The sequence below is a fragment of the Vicugna pacos genome, chromosome X (genome assembly GCF_048564905.1).
Source record: "Vicugna pacos chromosome X, VicPac4, whole genome shotgun sequence".
In the NCBI taxonomy this organism is placed as follows: Eukaryota; Metazoa; Chordata; class Mammalia; order Artiodactyla; family Camelidae; genus Vicugna; species Vicugna pacos.
The window spans coordinates 103,636,849-103,659,398 of record NC_133023.1 but is presented as its reverse complement, the minus strand read 5'-3'; the positions used below and the strand labels follow the sequence as shown (position 1 = coordinate 103,659,398).

The 22,550-nt window shown below is 43.3% G+C and overlaps 1 protein-coding gene across 1 annotated transcript in view; it reads right to left on the bottom strand.

Moving 5' to 3' along the window:
- AFF2 (ALF transcription elongation factor 2) overlaps window positions 1-22,550 on the bottom strand; it is a 458,491-nt gene that overhangs the window by 117,326 nt on the left and 318,615 nt on the right. Inside the window, exons 7-8 of the mRNA XM_072955933.1 lie at window positions 18,341-18,377; window positions 18,028-18,061 (exon numbers count right to left, since the gene is read on the bottom strand). Of these exons, the coding sequence (XP_072812034.1) occupies window positions 18,028-18,061; window positions 18,341-18,377 (71 nt within the window). The remainder of the gene's footprint in view (window positions 1-18,027; window positions 18,062-18,340; window positions 18,378-22,550) is intronic.

The window sequence follows — 22,550 nt, the reverse complement described above, 5'->3', positions numbered from 1 at the left end:
TTTTTTTCAATCCTGGTGGGGTAAAGGCCAGTGTAAAATAGCTTCTTTTTAATTGAACCTATTCTGTGTACACAGTGGGACCATAAAAGCGCCTCCATCATTAGCGTTTGCTCATGCAAATGAAGGTGCCCCGCTGTTTCTTTCTCCCTTTATAAAGTGCCCTTTCAATCAACGTTTGGGACAGGACAGGTCCCCTTGCGACTTGCAGCTTGTTTTCTTCTGTGTGGCCACGAGAGGACTTTCATTCATTCCAGGGTAGCTTTATAATGACGCGTTATCACAGACAGTACCTAGGTTATTTCTTCCTCCTGCAAAGTACGTGGTCGATTTGCTGAATTCACCGCAGACTAGGAAAGCTGTTCGCTTCATCTGGCAAAGATTCCTTTAACTTGGGTGTTTCTCTGGATTCTATTATGAAGCCTTTGTCCTTTCACTTCAAAGTAAACAAACACACTCATTGATCTTTAGAGGACTATCAAATTTTACTGTAAAATGCATTATTGCCATATCATTTTCTTCAGTTCTCTAATAACGTTATTTCACATTATTCAATTTGTGACCCGCCTGGTGCAGGGAAACGCCATGCGTCTTCTCAGAGTGAGTCAGAGTCTCCCAAGAAGTAGAAAAAGGCATTCATTGAAAACAAGATGGAGTTCCGGCTGCTAACACATTATAAATTGCTCTATTTTAAATGCCTGAACTGGGCACACTTAAAATCCAAGGGCATATTTCATTAGCATTTATGCAATTTTTCAGGCGACTTTTCCCAATGTTACACTCATCATCAGATGAGAGAGCTTGTCAGGAAAAATTACAGTTAATGGTAGTTAATGGTGGCTCAATTCAATGGACTTGTTTCTATTTTGTTTTACTCTTGCTGGAAATAATGAAGGTATTACACGAACAACCCTTATGTTGCTTGCAAAAATGCGTCCAGTTCCAATGGTAGGTAACATAAAGCTTTATCTGATTTATAAAACAATCTATGTAAACCTATTTTTATGTTTTATTTGATTCTAGCCATTAGCCTGAGCTGGGAAGTCATTCTAAAATACATCTCATGGCAACAATTTGCTGCATTGTGCCAAATTAATCTGCATAAATCTCTACCTATTTCTAGGACTCTGGAATGCACATTCAGGAAAAAGAAATACATTCAGGCTGTTGTGTCTGTGGAAAAGTCAAACCACTGGGCTACACCTCAAACAGCAATGCTCACCTCCCCAGAGGCAACACCCAATGTTTATAGTAGCCACATCATCATCAAGACTCCTAGTTTGCAATTGCCAAATCAGAAGATACAGATGCAGAGACACCCTTCCACCCTTTCTGGCCGATCTGAAGTCACTGAGTTGGAGCCCCAATCAGTTGGATTTGGGCATCCTTTTGAAAAACCACATCAGTTACACATTTGAAGCCAATCCACTCTGGGCTTTCAAGGTAGGCCAACTGGCAGAGTGACATTCAATCAGTATTCCGCCTGCTTCTCTTTGAGTTAAATATCCCTCATCGGCCATGCATGCAATGATGAAGACGTGCTCAGAGGGCATCGGACCTTAACAAAGGACACACAGTGCAGCATCAGCGAATCTCTGAGCCCTTGTTTGATACTTGTCAATTTGTTTCTGTCTTGGCTTTCATAGGAACTCAGTTTCAGTGAAAGGAAAGCAAAATAAAGATCTTCTACCCCAAGGCCAGATCCACCCTGGGGTGGATTTGCTAGCAGAATTTTATCTGATGGGAAACATTAAGGGTCGTCTGACTTCTAAGAATCTAATTTCTGCGCCTCTCGGTAAATGAAAATATGCATTCCTTCCCCCATTACCACCTGGATTTCAAGCATCATTCCCACCCTTTCCCCTTTCTCCCTGTGGACAAAGGAAAATACAAGGACAGCCTGAGAAGACTCAACTCACAGTAAGAAGCATCCTTACAGAACGATAACTTCCCAGCTTGACAATATAAGCTGGGCACCTCTCTCTACTCTTTGGGTTTCCTCAAAGAATAACCACGAATCTAGATTGGAAGCTTACTGGTGTGCCTTTGAATGCCCTCAAAAAAGTAACTTGCTACCCAAATGACATGTCATTCTGATTTCCCAAACCTCAGTGAATAGGCAATCAGTCAACCGAATTCTTCAAGCGATAGATGCAGTTAGATGGCCCCTTCCTAGTCCAGTAACCAAGATAATGCAAAGAAGGGCTCTGATGTTTGGACAGTGAGTTGAGCGAGATAAGGTGTGCGATTGTCAGCCATCTTCCCCCAGCTACTTTCCACCTCAAGGAGAGCAGTTTTGCAAACAGTACTATTGTACCACCCTCTCGTGGCATTTTGTATTTTCATCTTTCTTATTTTGTATGTGTGTGTGGCTCATTCCTCTGTTGCTGAATTTCTTAACTTAACGCTACCAATTTGCTGAGAAACATGATATTTACAAAAACGTGTCTGTGACATGCATGCATAAAATCCGTAGGGCTAAAGGACCCCTGACAAAATCTAAAGGCAGAAAGTTAATGCCAGAATTGAAAATTTTAATATTTGAGTTCCTCCATATTATAAAGTAGGTGTTCTAATATATTCCAAATATAATCACAGAACCATCTCTCTCTATAAATTTTACAAGATGTGTATTACTAATACTGAGTATACATCAGGAACAAATACAAAGAACAATATGTAATTGGTGAGGGCAGAAAGCACCAACTAATCAGAACTCATCTCTGCTACCCATCAGCATTTGGGGTGCTTTCATATCCAATCAACTAATTATCTACCATCAAGCCTCACACAATGTGAACGAGAGAAGACATAATGAAAATTATAAATTGCTTGCATGTTATATTCATTATTGTGAAATGTATTCAAAACTCATGTTTAAGTCAATAAAGTAATTAAAAATGATAATTAAATGGAGTACTGTGTACACAGAAACATCTTGTTTTAAGTGTGTCACTCGGAAGACCAGAAATACCAGTGTAGGGGGTTATAACACCAGCTTAACTAGGCAGTAAATGTTCCTCATAATAGGAGATCTGTTATCAAGAAAGTACTTAAGTAAAGGACACATTCTTGGCCTTCTTGGAAACACGATTTGGCTGTTTTGGATGGAATAGATCAGCTCTGGATTACTGGTGCTGACGGAGCCAAGGGTCACATGGGAAATTCTTTCCTTTAGACTCTGGACGGTGTGATGCAACCACCCTCCCGAAACTGAAAAATAAATTATCTTTTAATTGTATTATTTCTCAATCTAATGTGATGCAAGTTTACATTCCAAAATCATTCCCACAGAGGGTGGGGGGAAGATGGCCCAGAGAAGACAGTCAGCTGGGGACGACACAGTGTGAAGTGGACAATCCACACGTTTAGATTTGAGAGGTGACTTCATTACTGCATTTTCAATAATACCAGCATTCAGAACAGTCTCAAAATTCACCAGGATAATAGGACTATTATCTCTCTCGGCAATATCTAATAAAAAGCTTTTAAGCACATCCAGTCCCTGGTTTTATAAAACATGGCAGTAAATTATCTCCCAAGGATGTTCAGTGAGTCTGCAGTGTTTCTTTCTCTATTCAGCCAGCTTTTCTCCCCACAGTGAGGGAAGATGACCGAAGAGTATTTGAGTCAACCACCCGGGAGACAACTTACAGTTGCAGGTGGTCTAGGGGAGGAGGGAACCCAGACAAAAGGCTCTCACAAAAGGAATCTTCCAGGGGAAAGTTGGTGGGATTTCAGAACACCCTCCATATTATTAATTCAAAAATAAATCCTCTATGATTTTTGCAAACTGCATGTTCATGGAGCTGCCTAAAAGCGACATTTGATTTAAAACATACTTTCTGATCTGGTGGGGCAACTAGAGGAAAAGTAAGAGTGAGGGAGGCAAGATCAGAAAGAATGGGCATCTCCACACCAAGTAGATACTGAAGCTGTATCTACATCCGCAGAGAACTCTGTAAGGATGCTGTTATCCCGATGGCCAGTGGGCGCAGCCTAAGTTATTCTGGGAAAAAAGTTCTATAGCCAAGTCAGTTTGGGAAACACAGTGAACATTAGCATATTAAAGGCTCAAAGAATTCCTACAATGAAAAGACTTGTTAGGTTTTTTTTTAACCCACTGGTTTCCAAATATATTGGATCATAGAAATCCTTTTTTCCCCCTGAATAACAATTACTATTCCATGGCAACCCTTTCAGACTAGTATTTTATGCTAAAGCACTTAGAAAAGGTGAAACCTAGACATTTCGTCTCTAAAATGATTTTGCCTTACACATTCATATAATTGACAGAAAAGTGAGGTTATTTTCTTTCCCTCTGAATTGATTTGCCTCAAATATTCTCATTATTTGCATGACATAAATAAGACCTTACAGCCAAAGCTTCCAAGGGAAGTTGTTTGACACTAATAAGTCTTTTTTTAAAGCCACAATAAAAACCCTGATTTTCAATTAAGAGATGAAAGTCAAAATACTAAAATTCTCGAAATAATCACTCAGAGCCACATTCAGGACTCTCCTGCAGACCTGCCTGGTGGTCACAATTGAATGCAGAAAAAGATCTTTTCTCTTTAAAGTGGAGAAGCTCAGTGTGTTCTTGGAAATTATCTGAGACAACTGCATTTGAAAATAAGTCTGAAGTTAGCACTCTACACATAAAAGACCCAGGATTAAACCTGTATAATCAGCTCAGAAAAACCTTCGGTAAAACTGTTCAAGCCAAATTCCGTATGGAAGTTCAAAAACTGTGTTTGGCCAAGTGATTGGGTGACGGCTTCAAATGCTTGCATTCATTTCAGGGGCTGGTTGTTTGGGGCAGAGGAAGATGACTTTCCCAGAGCAACCATCTTAGAAGATGAGCAAATCCACCTAACGTCAATCTCTGTCTTGCTGGGAATGTTCGTGTGTGGTTTGATCCTCTCTCCAGCAGGGACTAAACACCTTTGTTTTAAAAAGTCAAGCCATCATCAGCACCTTATTGAAAACATCCCACTGAAAGCGGGGCGTTGAGTCTTCTGTGTCCGAGATGTGCTTACAGTTCCTGGGTGCACAGACCTCAAATGATGTTGCACAGCTCAGCCCCTGCTCCCTTTTCAATGGCATTTTGCTCTATTTGAAATAATGAGTCCAGGTGACCTTTCCACACTGGCTGGAAGGGTTCTTTAGAGAATTCACGTTCCAAGAGACGCTACGCCATGTCTCTAGTTACGCATCTGCCCATCTCACGTTGGCTGTGAATCTTCTGTACTGCAAGGGTTCCGTTCATTTCACATGTTAGTCATGAAAACCGTTCTCATTTTCTCCCTAATTTATTGTTAGATTTTTCAGCTCATGGAATGTGTCCATGAACCAGGCAAACTGAAGGGAGAAGAAGGGACTGAAGGATTGGGTTCCCATGAGAACAAGAACAAGACTGTGTTCGACTGACTGCTGCTGAAATCCAGCTTTTCGCTAATTATGAATGAGCATTACGGAACTACCTTTGAGGCAGCCTGTGGCATCTCCATCTCTACTTGGGTTAGCGAGAGCGGCTGGACTATAAATAATTAATATTACTAATGAGCACCCTCTCTAAACCATGGACCCCAATTTCCTTAAAAATATTTTCACCTTTTTTAAGTTCCACAAGTAAGCACCACTTTGCACAAAGGATTTGTTTCTGGAAAGTGCATGCAAATTGGTGTTTTGAAAATCAAACCATATTGTAAATGCATGAGATGAGCTTACTATTTAGAGGAAACCCGCGGTGAGTCATTTTCAAAGTGAAGGATTCTTTTTAAGGGTGAAAAATTACCTTTTTGTCTGTTTGGAAATAAATGCGAGAATTTTTGTGACAGGTTTGCTGCAAGTGGGAAAACATCTCTATATGTCTTTTCTTCTTCTCTCCCACGTAAAATTGTGAGTTATAATCATTCAGTGATAACCATCATGCAGCCAAACTACGCCGTAATGGAGTGGGCACGTGGAAGTGCGTTTGCTCAGTTTTTTTCATTATGAGAGACTGTCATGATTTCTCTACTTTGTTCCTTGCCTTCTGCTGCTGAAAAGGAGGAGCTACTGAAATGCTATTCATGAGAAACACTGCTTTGAAACCTTTGTATATATGCACCATTCGCATTATTGGAATTAAACTAAGAAAACAGTTTTATACCATCAGTTGAGACATAGGAAATTATTTCATGACTTTAAACTGGAAACGGTTTGATGTGCTCTGATGTGCATAACGAACTGTCTCATCAAACTTTTTTTACATGGAATTAAAAGACAACAATTCTGAACAGAACCATGATTTTACAAGTCAAGTTAGTTTAGATCTAAAAGCTTTAGCAAGAGTAACGGAAGGAGGTGTGCTTGGGAAGAGGAATACCTCCGACTGTTGCATAAATTTGGAACAGGGTTTCTAGAAGTTTAACATAAAGCTTTATGCAAAAGAACACTCTTCGGGAGCCCTGTTCTCCTACAGAGGCGGTCTCTGAACCAGGACAATTCAGGCTGCCCAGAGGAAAAAAGCTCACTTTCCACAACATGGAAATTCATTTACTTGTACTGATATATTTATTTTACGTACAGTTTCAGGTTCTTATAATAATAAAGGTGCCAGTGGAAAATATAATTGGTGTCAGATTCTAAATTAGGTGACAGATTGGAAAGATTTCATTGACCTTCCTTTGATTCTATTTCATACTTAATTTGTGTCACATTCAGAATCAGATTGCTAAAGACAGCTCTTGGCTCCGAATCGTTATCTTCTAAAACTGTTTCAGACCGTCACTTAATACACCACCAAACTATATTCCTTATAGTGTGCTTTATCTAGCAAGCCAAGAAAACAGACTAGTCTACTGGGCCTGAAAGAGATATTCTAAAAAAACAGACACAAATATGTTTAAACAGTGCATATCTACTTTATGGCAGCACTCTTTTAACCCCGTGCTTGGAAGGAGAGGAATAGCACCTCGGTGGATTACTTTCCATAGTTCGCTCAGTAATGTGTTTACTAAGTCACTGTTACAACTATGTGCTGATGTATTTTGATATACAGTAGGTTCGACAATAGTGTGTCTTCTGAGATTTCATTCTTATTTTTAAAACCTATTTAAACGTTATTCTACCTTCCCTCCCAGCAAAAACAAGCTTATTTCTCAAGGGATTCAGAGTCAAGCCTGATCATAATTAAAGGCAGAGTCTGAAATGTCTTTTTAGACCAACGAAACAGAAGCAGCTATGCAGCGTCAGGAAAGATTTGCCCAGGCAAGGGAATACAGTATTTATTTCACAGAACGGTGGGGCTAGTCCATGACATTTTATTCACGTGTTTTCTTATTCACACAAACCTCCTTATGCCCGCAAAAAAAAAAAAAAAGAGAGTTCAGAAAAGGATTCTGTTTTACTTGATTAGAAAACTGCCAACATGCTTGCTACAATATTTCAGAAATAGTTATTCATACATAAGTGAACTAAGTAATCCACAATTATGAAATTACTCCAGTGGTGATTTTACCGAAGTCGAGAGGCTATCCTGGGAATCAGGGCTGCAGGTGTCTTTGGTCAAGTTCTGGTCCTCTGTTATCTTTGAGGCAGTGCTGCCTTTTCCCAAGACAATGGAGTCTGGGTGGATTCTGGGACTGGCCATTTCATGGGCAGGCAGGAAGGCTGTGGTTCAGGGGTCTCTCACTGGTGTCAGCCCGACATAGGTTCAAGGCATGAACCCACCATTATTGGATGTGAGAACTTAGTTTCCATTCATGAACCTCAGTTTCTCTGGTGTTAAATGTGGGTTATAGTGGTGCCTACATCTCACTGGGTTGTGAATATTCAATTAGCTAGTGGACATAAAACAGCATAGTGCCTGGACTTAAGAAGTGCTAGCTTTTATTTTTTTTAATAATGACAGAATTAAAAGCACAACCATGGCTGTGATAAGAGGCTGTGATGAGCTCCAAGAATAAGAATATGCCTAGTACCAAAAGTGGACGCAGTTAAGGGATTTTAGCCATTCTTCATTTCTACCCTTGGGGCCTGGGGTAGGTGGGTCAACAGAGGAAATGCTCAGTGTAGTCCAGGTTTGATCATTCTGGAGAGGTCTTCCTCCAACTGAAAGCCTCTGGGACAAGTCAAGGAATGGAGAGAAAGAGCCCCCAGAGTGACTGAAGATTGGGAGGTAGTGCAAAGGGCACTAACTCAGAGCGCTCCGTAACAGTGAGCGTTCTGACCCGCAGCATAATGTGTGACGATAGCTAATGTCTACCGAGAATGTACCTCGCACTGCGATAAGCAAGTCAATCGCTCAGTCCTATGATGCTGTTACTATCCCCATTTTACTGATGAGGAAACTGAGTGATGGAGAGATTAAGTAACTTGGCCATGACCACATGACTAAAAGACTTTGGTGAAGTTGAGATTTGAATTCAGGCAATACGGTGTCGGAGCATATCCACTTCAGTCTCTACACTATACCCCTTCCCATGGTGAGCCTGCACCCACATACACACGTGCACACACTCACGCATTTGTACTTCTTGTCATACCACCTTTTCCGTATGGACTGAGGAATCTAAGAATAAAATATCTCAAAGTGCTAATATTAATTCAGAATAACTGATGCCTTCTAGATCCTTATTTCACTCCGTACCATTCACTGGATAACCGTTCCCGGTTATCTCCTGTGTCACAGGTCTCATACTAGTTGCTAAGGAAACGCAAATGAATCCACACCACCCTTCTCTCCAAGGAGCTTGCAGCCTTGCGAATCTACTATGACAGCAGAGCCAAAGTAGAGCCAGAGGTTCCAGAGCCCTCTCAAGTGGAAGACTGGTGGTGTGTGCTGGGCTTTCCTGAGCGTCCCTTGGGGTCTGGAGGCGTGTCACGGTTCGGCCATCATTCTCCCAGTCTCCTCGGCAAACAGACTGACCAAACCAGAATGAAGACACTCTCAAGTGGCATGAGAGGCAATCTCCCCCTAGGGCTTTGCCAGAGCTACCCCTCAGTGGAGGATGAGAGTTCCTGTTGCTCCACATCCCTCACTCCCAACTACCTGACATTGTCCAACAGGTTTAATATTCGATACCGGTTGTGTGGGAAAGGGTCTGCCAACTTTCTCAGAGTGAGGTCATCACTTCTAGGATGAAATCGCTCCTTTCAGAGAGTTAAAGACGTGTTTTGTAGATGTTGCCCAACAAATACACATTCAACTCCGGGTGTAGCACATCAGGAAAAAAAGAAAAAGCCCAATCAAACTAAAAAAAAAAAAACCCCGCTATGGAGCCACAGACGTAGCCCACCACTAACTGTGCAGCCAGATTCACTACGATCTGCTTGTCTTGAGAGAGAAATGCAAAAGGAAGGGCACATAGAGAATCCCTGGAATTGCAGATGCCTCAATCCTCAGCTTCTTCTGAGGTCAGGCACCCTATATTGCTTGCTTCCTCTTTCTCTGGCTTTGGGAGCATCAATGTGACTTCCAGCTCTTCATGCCACTGGGGAGACCAGTGACTGCTTGCTCCCTTGACCTGAAAGTCTGTTGCATGCCTGTAATGTACTTCCCCCCTGTGCAGAACCCCGGCCACAGCAATCCGTGGTCTGAAAGTGGCTGCCATTTGGACTCTGGGCCACTGAGGTTTGTGTGGGACGGAGCCCTGGAAGTATCTTCTTGGAGCGCCTTTACATCTTCAGTGTGCCTCTTGGCTTCCTGCCACCCTGAATATCACAGTTCTTCTGGAGTAGTATAAATTGAGCTGAAGTTGATTTAAATTTCATGCCAAAAACCGCGTTGCTTCAAACCACAACGATTTTTTTATGTTTAAAAAACCCATCAAGATGTAATCTTTTTGCACCGCCCCTTCCCAGCACACACACACACACACACACACACACATTTTCTAGCAGACAGAAAGGCAGATTATTTCAATCAAGTGGCTGTCGCTGACAATCATAAGCAACCTTTCTTCAAAGTTCATGGCAGCAGTGAACTTTTAAATTTCTTAGTGACTGTCAGGATCTAATTTTCAAGGTTCGGTTACCACAGTAGCAATCTGGAATTTTAATCCAGTTGTAAAGGTCAAGACGGGTCACTGGTTTCAGGTCCTCTTCAAGCTCTGAATAAGAGAGCACCCTCCCCCCAAAAAAGCATGAAGATAAAGGACAGACCTATCCCCGGATTCCACTCTCTAAGACAGTGAGATGGTCAAACATACGTGATTTGTTTTAGCCTTTCAAATTCTCTACAAATGCTCAAACTATGACTAAATCAAATGAGATCTGGTGTGTGGGCAGGTGGGTAAGAAAATGCACTCAACTCTTCTCAGCGTGGTGGAACATCCAGGACCGTGCTGGGGGCAATCTAATCTAAGTAGCAGGGGAGAGCGGCCCGCACGCTGATTGGTTTCCAGTCCATTGCTCTCTGTCCGCACTGGGAATTGATCCCTTGATTCAAACCACAAAGACACAACACTTGTGAGAAGTGATGGCGGATATTAGCCAAAAGAGTGCTCAACTAGGAGTCAGGAAGCTGGGACTGAGCCTGGCAACAGTGAGCTGTGTGAGCTTGGGGCCCTTAAGCCGCCTGAGCGTGAGTTTCCTCACTTCTAATGCGGGGAGAGCAGTAAGGCGAATAATTGAAGGCCAAGCCCGGGCCTGAGCTCATCCAATGGTGGCGCCCTTCGCTACGCAGCTTGAGGAACAGCGCATCTTCGTTTTATGTAAGTCGAAACAAAGACTCAGAAACACCCCCAGTGACCTCATCCAGTCACGTGGCAGGAAGTGAGAGCGCTGGGGTTTGAGCCGCCCAGAAGTGGAGGCCGGGCAGCTGAAGTCTTTCAGGAGCAACAGCAAATCCCTCCCCTGTCTCCTGGCTCCCCAAAATGAGTCAAGACCAAATATCACAAAGATAATGCTCTGTGGGGAAACAGAAAATGTCCCCGAACTAGAAGGTATTATCTGTCTCTGGACATGATTAATAATTGTTCAACTGAAACTGTCAACGGGGGTGACAGATACGGTAACAGAAAGAAAAGTTCGAGTTTCATGATCCAAGAATCCTACAGTGAAATTCTGTCTCTCTCCAAAACTAGCTTTGTAATCTTGAGCCCATCACTGAAAGGCTCGAAGACGAAATTTCCTTCTTCATAAAGTCAGTTTCAGCTTACAAAGGTGTTGTGAGGACAGAAGGTGAGGAGAGGAGTGAACCAGAGAAATGGCATAGTGCAAAGAGCTCCAGGCAGGCCTGGTCCAGTGCTATCGCTGGCATCGGCCACCCGGCCAGCGGTGTTTGGCCTGTTTGTTAGAGGCCCTCTCTGAGCCCTTGAGAGGATAATCCGGGGAGGGGTGATGATGATGACATCCCATTTCATAGATGCTGTAAGGATGAACTAGCTACTGCTTGTAAAATGTTTGCCACAGAGCCTGGCACATAGACGGTGTCTGGAAGCGGTGACCGCAATTACCCAAGCACAGAGCTCACGTGTAGTTAGTTTGCTTCCCTTCTGTCTGTAGAACAGGATATAGGAAAATGATTTTGGAGCAATACAGAAAGACCCTCTCAATTTCTAGACATTATGTCCTAGACAATTTCTAGATATTACCAGCCATCAGAACTTCTTTGGGTTTTTCTCTTGAAAACCTAGAAATATTCCACCTCGTTATAATATTCAGCTAGCTATCTGGGATTTTAAAAGTGGGCAACTTCTGCAGAAATGAGGTCACTCCTGAAATTAGGCAATGTAAGTGGCAGAACTGTAGGTTGGTTCCTCTGCAAATCATTACCTTCTAGATCCTTCTACACCCTTTTCTCCCTCATTCCTCTCTTAGGCACCCTGGAACCTTCACCAAGGACCAAGTGGCATATAAGGGGTTGTCCGGGTACATAATGGGTGCAGAGATGGCACAGGGTAGCAAAGAAAAGCAGTTTTGTTCCTTTGATTTTTAGGAAGCATACTCCAGTCAGATCCTGCTCTGTTCCTCGGGCCCGATATTGACAGCATATTTGGAGATGTCAATCAAATCGTTTTGAGACCTTTTCCTTTTTTGATCCTCATTAGTAATGTGGATAGGCGAACCACAAGGAAAGGCATTTGTCAGATTTTTCAATTGATTTTACAGCTATAATTGTTCAAGCATCTGTGGTGTTCTACCAACACCGCTCCCCACTCCTCAGTAAAATGGAAGGGCTTTTAGCAGCTCTGAGAAGGTGTCAAGAGCAGGCCATTTAAACAGAACGTTCCTGATAACGTAATTGTGGCAGAGTACCTGGCTGTTTGGGAAATGCTTGGTCAGGTGGAAAAGTAGAATGAATAGTTCAAAAGTGCACTGGGTATTCCTTCTCATCTACTCCAGTCTCAGCTGGGTGTTTTGTTTTGTTTCTTTTTAATTTCTAGGGACGATCCATGGGGCTTTGCACATGGTTGCTGTATTACCTTCACTCTGGTTGCTGAGCTCTGGCCCTGCAGCCATCTGGGGAATCTGGGGACAAGGCAGTGCGCTCTAGTGGGAATGGAAGCCTCGCTTCTGCGCCCAGCACTGCCACTCTCTAGCTGGGGGACTTTGGTGAATATCTCCCCCTCCCTAAGCCTGGCTTCTTCTCACCTGGCTACCTAATAGGACTGCTGTGATACTCACAAGAAGTTAATGCATTGTGTGAGAGTGCTATGAAAGGATTAATCACCAGGCTCATGAGAAGGAGCCCCAGTCATAGCATTTTACAATCTAGTAATGGAAAAAAGAGCATGCGTGTATGTCCGTGCATCTCATTAGATCAGAGGCATCAGAGAGGCCTGATATGTTGGGATAGAGGATGTACAAGCACGAGTGTGTGTGTGTGTGTGTGTGTGTGTTTTATCCAAACACTGCAAAACATTACGTTCATTTATACAACTGGAATCACATTAACTTTGTTCCCTCGCTTATTAACATCAGTGACTTCCCCCAGCATTATTTGCTTCACTTCCATTTACTGGTCAAAACGGTGAGAAGAACTTAGAAAGAAAGCCACTGGCTGATAACACAGGGGATAATTTAAAAAAGTTATTCCACTAGGAGGATATAAAATAAAACAACTTTCCAATTATCAAACACGTTGGTAAGCATGAGAAGTGATGGACAAACCTCTGGTAAAAATGGACCTATCAGTTCTTTTCTTTTCATTTTGTTTTGGCAAAATGGAGATTCTGGAGAAGGATGGTGTTCCCATTAGACGCCACAGAAATCACCCTTCTGGGGATTCTGTGTGGTGGGAACATCCTTTACAGGCTTGGATCTTTCCACATCACCAAAGGAAGCATCATACGGGCCCGGTGACACCATCTGGCTGCAGGCCCTGAGCTGAGGCTGGACCAGTGTTTACCTACAGAGTCCACAGCAGCATGTCCTGTATCTGAGAGGCCTGACTCAATGACAATATTCAGATCTAATCCTTTCCTTGATGGAAATCAAAATGACAGGGCCCATTTCTGCTGGCACTGTGGTCAGCCTGCTTTGGTCTGATGCCAGGGCAAGATCACACCTGAATTCCTATCAGTAGGGCCCTCTCCGAAGTGTCCACGCGATGGCTTTAGTGTGGGTTAAGAGCATGCGTGCTAGAGTCTGTCCTGTTGTGGTTTTGTTACTGCAGCCCTTTAGGGGACATTCAAAGTCTCTGAGTTTGGGTTCCTTCTGCTGTCGAATACAATGCGGGTGACTCCCGTGGGCTTGTAAAGAGAGGAAGCGCCTGGCACGACGTAGGCCCTCAGCAAATCTGAGTTAGTGGAGGTCCGGGTGTTACCAGTGCGAGCGCAATCTTCAGTCATCTGCGAGCGCCTTGAGGGGAAGACGTGCAGGGCTCCACCCTGAGTTTCCACAGCGCCTCGCCCAGAGCCCTGCGCACCGTACGGGCTCAATGCGTCTTTGTTGAAAGGAATGAAAACTTGAATGAATGAATATAAATGAGGATACAAATCAGGTAGGAAAGAGGAGCTACTTGACTTCTCCCCGAGAGAACGAGATATTTGTTTCTAATTACAGAGGGGTCTCAAAATCCACCTGAAAGACAGGCATCTTGGGCACATGAACAAAGACACAGAAATCAAACTGGATCTTTCAAAGACTGATGCTCTCCAAGCAAAGCCATCTACGGTTTCAGCTTCTATAACGGAAGCGGAGCGCCACAGCTCCCATAGAAGGAGCCCCAGTTGTCAGTCCGGGCGCCCGGCAAGCACCGGCAGCTTCAGGGCTTCTTGACTCGAACATTCCAAATGCCAATATTGCTTGTTGTCACATTAGCCAATATACAGTCCTCAAAATAAAACCCTCTTGATGTCTGATTACTCTTCTTAAGGACCTCATGCTGATTCATTTCAAACTGTGAATTACCTTTAATTCACAGCTTAAACAGGCTGCCAAATTTTGTTTTCTCTGCTCCCAGGTGGCTGTCCCCGATGCAGTGGAGAACTTCCAAAAATATATTAAGTCCTTAGGAAAGGTTGGCAAGCTCTAAGATGCACGGCATACAAGACAGGTTAAAAGCAAGAATTGGCACACGTCTCGGTTTGAAAGCCGGAATGGCTGCGACCAGGGACAGTCACCAAGATTACCGGCTTATTGGGAGAGTTTAGTTTGGCTTTTGTAAGCCTCAACCTGATGAGTAGTATTTCTAAATTCCAAGTACCAAATCATGTACTCTGATTAAGAATTAATCTGATTAAGAAAAGAACAGTCATTTTCCCCCTGCCTCGGTACACTGTTCCTTTGCTACCAAAATTGTATCTAAGTAGCAGATCAAATACCTTCTTAGGAAAGAATGCATGAAATTGCTAGAGATGCAGTTCTCAAACCTCAGATCAGATTCTCAAAGAAAAGGTTTCCAGTGATGAAAGTCTGGTAGAAAGATGGTCAGGGTTGTAATGAATTTGGAGGGGGGGGGGCTTTGGTAAATTTTTTTCAAAATTCATCTAAGAAATAATGTAATGCTTGTTACTGGTCATAGCCAATGGGAAAACATTCTAATCATCTTTCTACTCCCTGTGGTAATGATATTTTCATACCACACAGAGAAAAGTTTAGAAATAATGATATTTTGGTTAAATAAAGCAAATTTGACCTGGCTTGGAGTTATCTCAAACAGAGAGGCATAATCTCTTGCAGGAGTACTTTTTTACCAGCTTCAGCTCTTCAAGTCTATTTTGAAGGTTGCATCAGGTACAAAAGGCCATGTTTGGTGTACCACATCCCTGACCCCATCAGATGCCATGAGGAGGGACAGCCCAGTGGGAAAAGAGAGGGCTTGGAGCCCACACAGCCGTCAGCCTGTACTCAAGCTTTCCCAGTAAGAGCAGCAGAACTCACTGGGCCCTTCTGTGCACCCATAGCCAACATGTCCAGTCGTGGTAAATGAGCATGGTTGGTGTCTGTGCCCACTGGACTGTGTACCCTTCATTGGGAGGGACTGTACTCTAGCTTCGTTCTTCTCACCTGTAAAATGGGAATAGTTCGGAGCCCCTCCAGGATGGCTGCTAAGTATAATAGGATGATGTATATGAAAGCACCTGCCATGGGACCTGGGACGTAGCCTGGCACATATCCCAACAGCACAATGATTATTGTTGGAGATGCCCGCCATTCCTGTGAGTATAATCTCCTTTCCTCCTGACAAGTGCTACATCCAAGCATCTGTCCATGTGGCGTGCAGACCTGCCACCCACAGGCAAACTGGCCACAACTAGTCTGGCTTTGTACGGCCTTTCAACAACTCTCTGGGTCCATGGCTCCAGTTCTCCAAAGCTCAGGTCTGCTGCTGGGTCAGACCTAGAGAGAGCAGCAACTGTCAGGAGCACGGAGACTGGCGGGTCCCCAGCATGAGCCCACGGACCCTTGCGCCAGTGTTTTCAGACCTGGTGCCCATGCATGCAGTCCTTATAAACAATCCAGGCCCAAGTGGAAGCTCTGCATTTCATCATCTGGGGAAAAGAGGTTAAGATGAGGAAAACTAGTAAAGTAGCCCAGTGATCAGGGGATTCTGCTTTACGAGCCCCGTCTCTCCCTACTGCGGGAAGTGTCAGGGGCGTGCCTAGGAAATTCACAACACTGCAGTTCGCAGGGCACCTCTCCTGCCCCCGGGCTGCCCTGTAACTGTTCCCCACCCAGCTCCAGCCACCAACAGCCTGTCTCCACTCAGGATCTTCCTAGTTGCCTGGAGGACTGCCCTGCCAGAGGGGAAGTCCTAGAAGCTGACTTCAAAAGCACACTGTAGTAAAATATGGGAGGATGATACTAACGGCCAAGCTGATAATAATGTGGAAGGTGAAAATAAAAATTATTCTTAGAATTCTGATGTGTCCTGTGTTAAACCTGTACACTGCCACAAGAAGGGAATGAAGTCTTCCCGCTGAAGCCTGCTGGACGGCGCTCGGACTTCAGATCAAGTGGCTAATAGAGAGCAGTTCACTCATAAAATAGACTCAGGGTTTTCCAGTTTCATCAGTGCTTCCTATAGAGAACTCCAATACTAGAGCGCACTAAACAGCCCGTGCTACGAAGCGCTGGTCTCTAGAAATGCAGCCTCTAACTATAAACCACAATTGACAAGATTATTTCTTGTTAGTTACAAACTACTGAAATACTGTATTTTTTGGTCTATATGGAAATCAGCATATTTCACAGCAGGAGCCTAATAGTCTTGCTTTAAGAGTAGGATCATTTTACCATGGAAAAGACATTTTTATTTGTTTTCATGTTTGGAAATCTGCATTGATTTCCTGAATGTTCAACTGTGTGTGTGTGTGTGTGTGTGTACACGTGCACAAGTGTGCATGCATGTGAATCGTACTGACTTTGTAGTAAGAGTGTTTACTAGGATAACAAGGGGGAGGGCCATTCAAAATGATTAATGGAAAAGCTGGAATGAACAATATCAGAGATGATTTTGATTGCCAGGTTTCCATATAATTTGCTCCTTAAGTCAAGGTTATAGTTTTATATTCCCCTTCTCTCTCTTTCTTTCTCAATTATTTAAGTGGAGAATTCTTGGCTGTTGAAATTGAATCTCGATTTAGAAGGTACAGATCAGGCCAGAAAACCAAAGAAGAGGACTGGTGATGGGGTCAGGGCTCTGGGGGCTTTGCCACTGAACAGAATTAAGAACGTGGAAATACCATTGACTTTCTCAGAGCTTTGGTCTATTTCGGAGTCATTCCCAGTTGTTTTATGCAATTATTCCTGATCTTCCAAAAGGTGAGCAATTCACTTCAAGTGTGTCATTAGGCCACTTGAATGTCATAAATTATTTCATTTTGAAAATTTTCAAGTATGTGGCTATTACTCACACAGAAAAGTCGACTTCCATCTTCTATTATTAGGAATGAAAGAAGTTGTGAGAGAATGACTCCCTTGATACGCTCTTGGACAAATGGATATTACAAAATCTTCAAGAGTTAATCTGAGGAAATTGGTTTCTCCATACTCCTCCTTCGGTTAACATTAATAAAAGATGAAGACAGGGCTGAGCGAATGGCAGGGCCCTGGCTTCTGACCCCAGCCTAGTGTCACGTAAGCTCTTATGCCCTCTCTTTCTGAGTGCCCTTGTTTATCTTTCACATGCAGCCACCGGACGACCTGCAAACAGCAAGGTCTCGGGCTGACTGGCCGGAGCAATCCACTCAACACCCCCTGTCCAATCATGGCTGCGTGGGCGTGCCCCTTCTCCATCCCAGTCAGTGGTGGCTGCCGAGTACACACAACGATGTCTGTGGCTGAAATGACACGGCGCTCCAACAATGGGTCAAAAATCACAGTTGTTTTCACGTCCTAGGTATTGACCGTGCCTGTGTCTACATTGTTAGAGAACTGAATGGTGATCGCATTCATTTTGACAGTGACTTGCTTGTCATGGGAAATCTCTTTCTCCTTCTGATCAAACTCCACATTATCATGAGGCAAGGTTCATATTTTCAATGAACGGGAGAACAAGATGCGCTCAGCACTCAAGTCCCTTTTCCTTGCCAAATGTCCCCCAAAGAGGCCTGTTTCAGAAACCCGAGTACTCACGGCTTGAATGATACTGACTTTGCAGAAGCTCTGCTGGTCGGGTCGCTCCACTCTGAAAAGAAAGGGCAGAGACGGTTACTGTCCATGTTTTCTGCCGCCAAATGACAATTCTGAATGAAGTTGGTCTTGAACATGCAGCCCTCCCAGTTATACTTTTTCATGAATAAAATTAAAAAGGATGGGGAAAGAAAGGAACCAGCTGGATGTCTCACAACGTGGCTTTTTGTTAATTATTGTTATTTCATGTTTTTATGCTACTAGGTAGGAAAGAGAAAAAAGTGAGGGAGAAAAGATGATGGTTTGGACCAAGAAGGATTTTTAAAACACCTACTTTGTAAGGCGAATCCTGGGGTCAGATGCTGGGATTCCTAGAAGGAAGAAGACATACAATATGAACACTAGTGAAACGATACAAGGGGAACAAAAGGTCTATTTGTTATTGCTGAAGGTATAATTTGACTAATCTTGACAAATAGGAAACCACTGTTAGCAGCTTCATTAATGAGGCTACTGTCTGTAGCTCTATTTCATGGATAAACATTTGCTAGCCAAATCCACTGCATCAGGACCATTACTGTTGTTTTATCAGAATTGCAAGCAAGACTGGTATCTATTTGGAAATGTATGCAACATGGGAACAAATGACCCCTATGTGTGAGATTCGAGTGGGTAATTTCTCACTTAACTAGGCGATGATGCCTCTATGGAAGTAAAGGGGACTTGGTTCAACCAAACAATTGCCTGTCATTTTTGTAGAAGCGGAAATAAGACTGCAATGGATAGATTTGCTCAATTATTCCACTTTATAGCAACTCCAATTTTCTACCTTAACTGTGACACGTATGCAATAGATGTATCTAGTTTTCACCAGAGAAGTGTTCTTAAAATTTCACCACCAATTTGATAGAGAGGAGAAAGCAATTTGAACTATGCTAGTGGAGCACATTATTTAAAGGGATTTACATTTCATTTGAAAGTCACCCTAAACAGCATTCATTCAGTGTTTGGAGAAATCTGGATTTGCACATATTGGGCTCTCTGGGAGCGTGGCACACCTGTGTGTATCCTGATCACACTTGCAGGCAGAAGCAGGGCTGTGATGTACAGGGCACCCACACCTCTGCGCAGATGGGAGAGAGCATTTCGACTGCAAAGCAAGTGGCCCCAAACTGAAGACAATGAATTCAAGTTAATGAAAGAATGAGTTCTATCGATCACTGCTGCACGTTATCTACTCTTTAAGCCTAATCTTGCCACCGTACCCTATGGAATAAAAATAAGATCACAGCATAATTTCTCTTTAAGAGAAGTAAGCAAGAACGGTGATGCAGTGTCTTAATCTAAAGTGAACTCTGCAATCTCTTTAGAATGATTCTGTTGGCCAACAGACTTCTCCTGGCATGATCACCACTCTAGAAGGTGACCATGAACTCCACAAGAGATGGAAAAGGCCTCTCAACTAAAGAGCTAGCACTGAGCACATGTAGTTTGCAGTTCAAAGGCTTCTTACTCTCAGTGATGGAGAACCGACTTTTGACAAAAGACCCTGACAATCTTGGCCATTTGATTCCCACCCCTTAGCAAGTCAGAGATGGCGAGGAAGGGGAAACACTTCTGGAGAGACAGCCACTAGGAATATTGGGATGGGAAAACCACCAGCACGGGGGCCAAAGAAAATGACACAGCAAAGTCAGAACTTAAAAAGCACAAAAGCCTATGACCGCTTAATATAGAAGGAAGCATTCCTGCCCATCTTAATAGCTCCCGAGGAGACAGTTACAGCTTAGTACAAGAACGGATGCTCATAATAATGCCAAAGTTATCCAGAAAGACTAACGTGTCTTCAAAATAATTTTTAGAAGTCACGAAAATCTTAATTAAATTTCAAAATTATTTCTATTATATGATTTCTATGGAAGGTTAACCTTTGGTTATCCAAGAATTCTGCGTATCCAGAACACCTCATTTCTCAGAGTGCCAAATAAAGTGACTAGTTAACCAATTGTATGTCCTTAACTATATACCAATATCTCTACCTGCTTTTTTTTTTTAACAAGAGATTTCATTACAATTGGATAGGGCAAGTTTGGGCTTGTATACCTTTAGAAATCAAACAACAAGTCTCAAAGTCAAATAAATATCTGATTAGAGAGTGAAACATGCAGCTACTGGTCCCAGAAATCTGGACTGAATTTTTACCCTTCATCCAAGTATTTTGGACATTAGACCCAAACAGTCAGTTGTTTGAGGCATCAGGGCAGCGATGCATGAAACACACTGGAGGGTTATATTATTTAGTGAATTTGAGTCATTTACGTCCTGTATTCTTGATACAGTGTTTAATGTGTAGCTGGGCGAGCCTTTTTAAAACCAGAATTCCAAGCAAATGAAACACCTTTGGATAGCACCCAAGTCACGGTGCATCGATACCCACCCCGGCTGCAAATGGCTTGGTGGGGGAAAGCATGTGTACTGCTCACGCAGTAACTGTTGATGCACGTAATACAACTGTTTCCATGTCTGACTTTGATCTGTGCATTTCTTACACAGACATGTCACATGGGTAATTTTACAAGTAGAACGTAACGGTGCCAAGTTGTTTTTACAAACTTATGTGAGGCTATTTTAAATAACAGCCTTGATGGTAATCCTATAATCAGAGGCTCCTGGAAGAACTAGATGCCAGAACAGGGGTCAGCAAACCTTTCCTGTAAAGGGCCAGAGAAGAAATAGTTTAGGCTTTGTGGGGCAAACAGTCTGTGTCCCAGCTCTCCAGCTCTGTCACTGCAGTGTGACAGCAGACGTAGACAGTGCATAAACGCATGCCTGTGGCTGGACTCTAAGACAGCTTGATTCATAGGCATTGAAATTTGAATTATACATCACTCGTATTATTTCATACCACTCATCTTACTCATCACATTCATCATAATCTTCATATTCTTTTTGTTTTGAAAATCTTAACCATTTAAAAATCTAAAACACCCAGGGGCTGTAGTGTGCCAAACTCTGTCTAAAGGACTTCGACCTCCATGAGCCTTTATTGAACCTCCTTGGAGGAGCTGACCAGCTCCCTCAATTCTGCTTAGCAATGGACTCCCTTCCTTGTGAGTTTTCCCATTCTCTGCCAGAAAATGCAGCATTTTAACTTTGAGATGGATAAGGGAACTTAAGTGAGTTGAGAATTTTCAAATCTCTCTATTTTTATAAGTTCATAGAATTACAGACTATTTGATCTGAAAAATCCAGTGGGATTGTATAGCACGCACACACGCACACACACAGAGTACAGATGGGGAAACTGAGGCTCAGAGGAACTTGAACAGAACCATACTGCCAGCAAACAGCAGAGTCACGATTAAAAGCAGTCAGGTCCGCAGCATCTAAGAGCCCTTCCACTGGGCAACCTCTGCCGTGAAGGTCAGAAACGGATGCTTTCTGAGAGGGCGGTGCCCCGTAGTTGCGGTGCAAGCACGGAGGAAGGGGCACGCCCCCAAGTGACGTGGTTGCTGCAGGTACCCATGTTTTGGAGGGTGGACTTCGAGCTGGAGCATCTGTCAATCTGTGTGATAAACACTTCACTAGAACACTGGGATCTAAAAAACCGGTTCACTCCTTTATTAGCTGAGTGATTCCAAGCATAATACTTTACTCTGTGTCTCGGTTTCCTCCTCCGTCAGTCAGGGATAGTAAATTACGAGTGTCTCTGAGTTACAGTGAGGACCGAATTATTTACTCTGCATTAAGTGCTTAGAACAGGCAAAGGCACATCCCAGTGTTATATGTGTTGTTAATGTTATTACTGTTATTTAAAATGTACTTCTCTTTCAAACCCACATTTTGGCAGGAATCAGGTGAAGCAAGAGGGTGGGTGGGTAGCCATCCTGGTTTCACCATTTTCTCCCATTTGCTTCTACCTTTATCAGGAGGTTGATGGTAGCACAGATACTTGGCAGAAAATGCAAATCAGGCCCGATTCCAAATCGTGCACTTACTACAAAAGCCCATTTGAACAACCAGTTCTACTGCATACACTTGCAAACGTCAAAATTGCGACTTGCACAAGTTACCTCCAAAACTGGAGAACACGGCTGAAAACACTGCAATCGCTGTACAAGTGTTGGCTTCAATGCCTGAAACAGATGAATTGATCCTTTGGCTGGGATGTTGGGGAGGATGCCCACCCCAGGGCGGCCGGGGGAGGGAGACGGGGGCTCCGGGAAGGGACGACAGGGACAGAGGCTGCTGCTGCTCACTTAGTTCTGAGCGCTTTCGAAGGCGGAAGGGAATCATTAAACGCAATTTATGCCAATGTTACTCGCAAAACAATAACCCTCAAAACTAAAGGATGTGATTGGGTTTCTCCTACAAATAAAGTCCAAACTCCTTGACCAGCATTCAAGGCCTTTCTGGGAAATGCACTTCTCTGCCGGGGGTTCGTCTCTCTCTATTTCCCATCACATAAACTGAGATCCAGCCACTCAGGATGGCAACAGTCCGGATCCCAGCACGACCCCTCATCACCTTGTGCCTTTGTCATC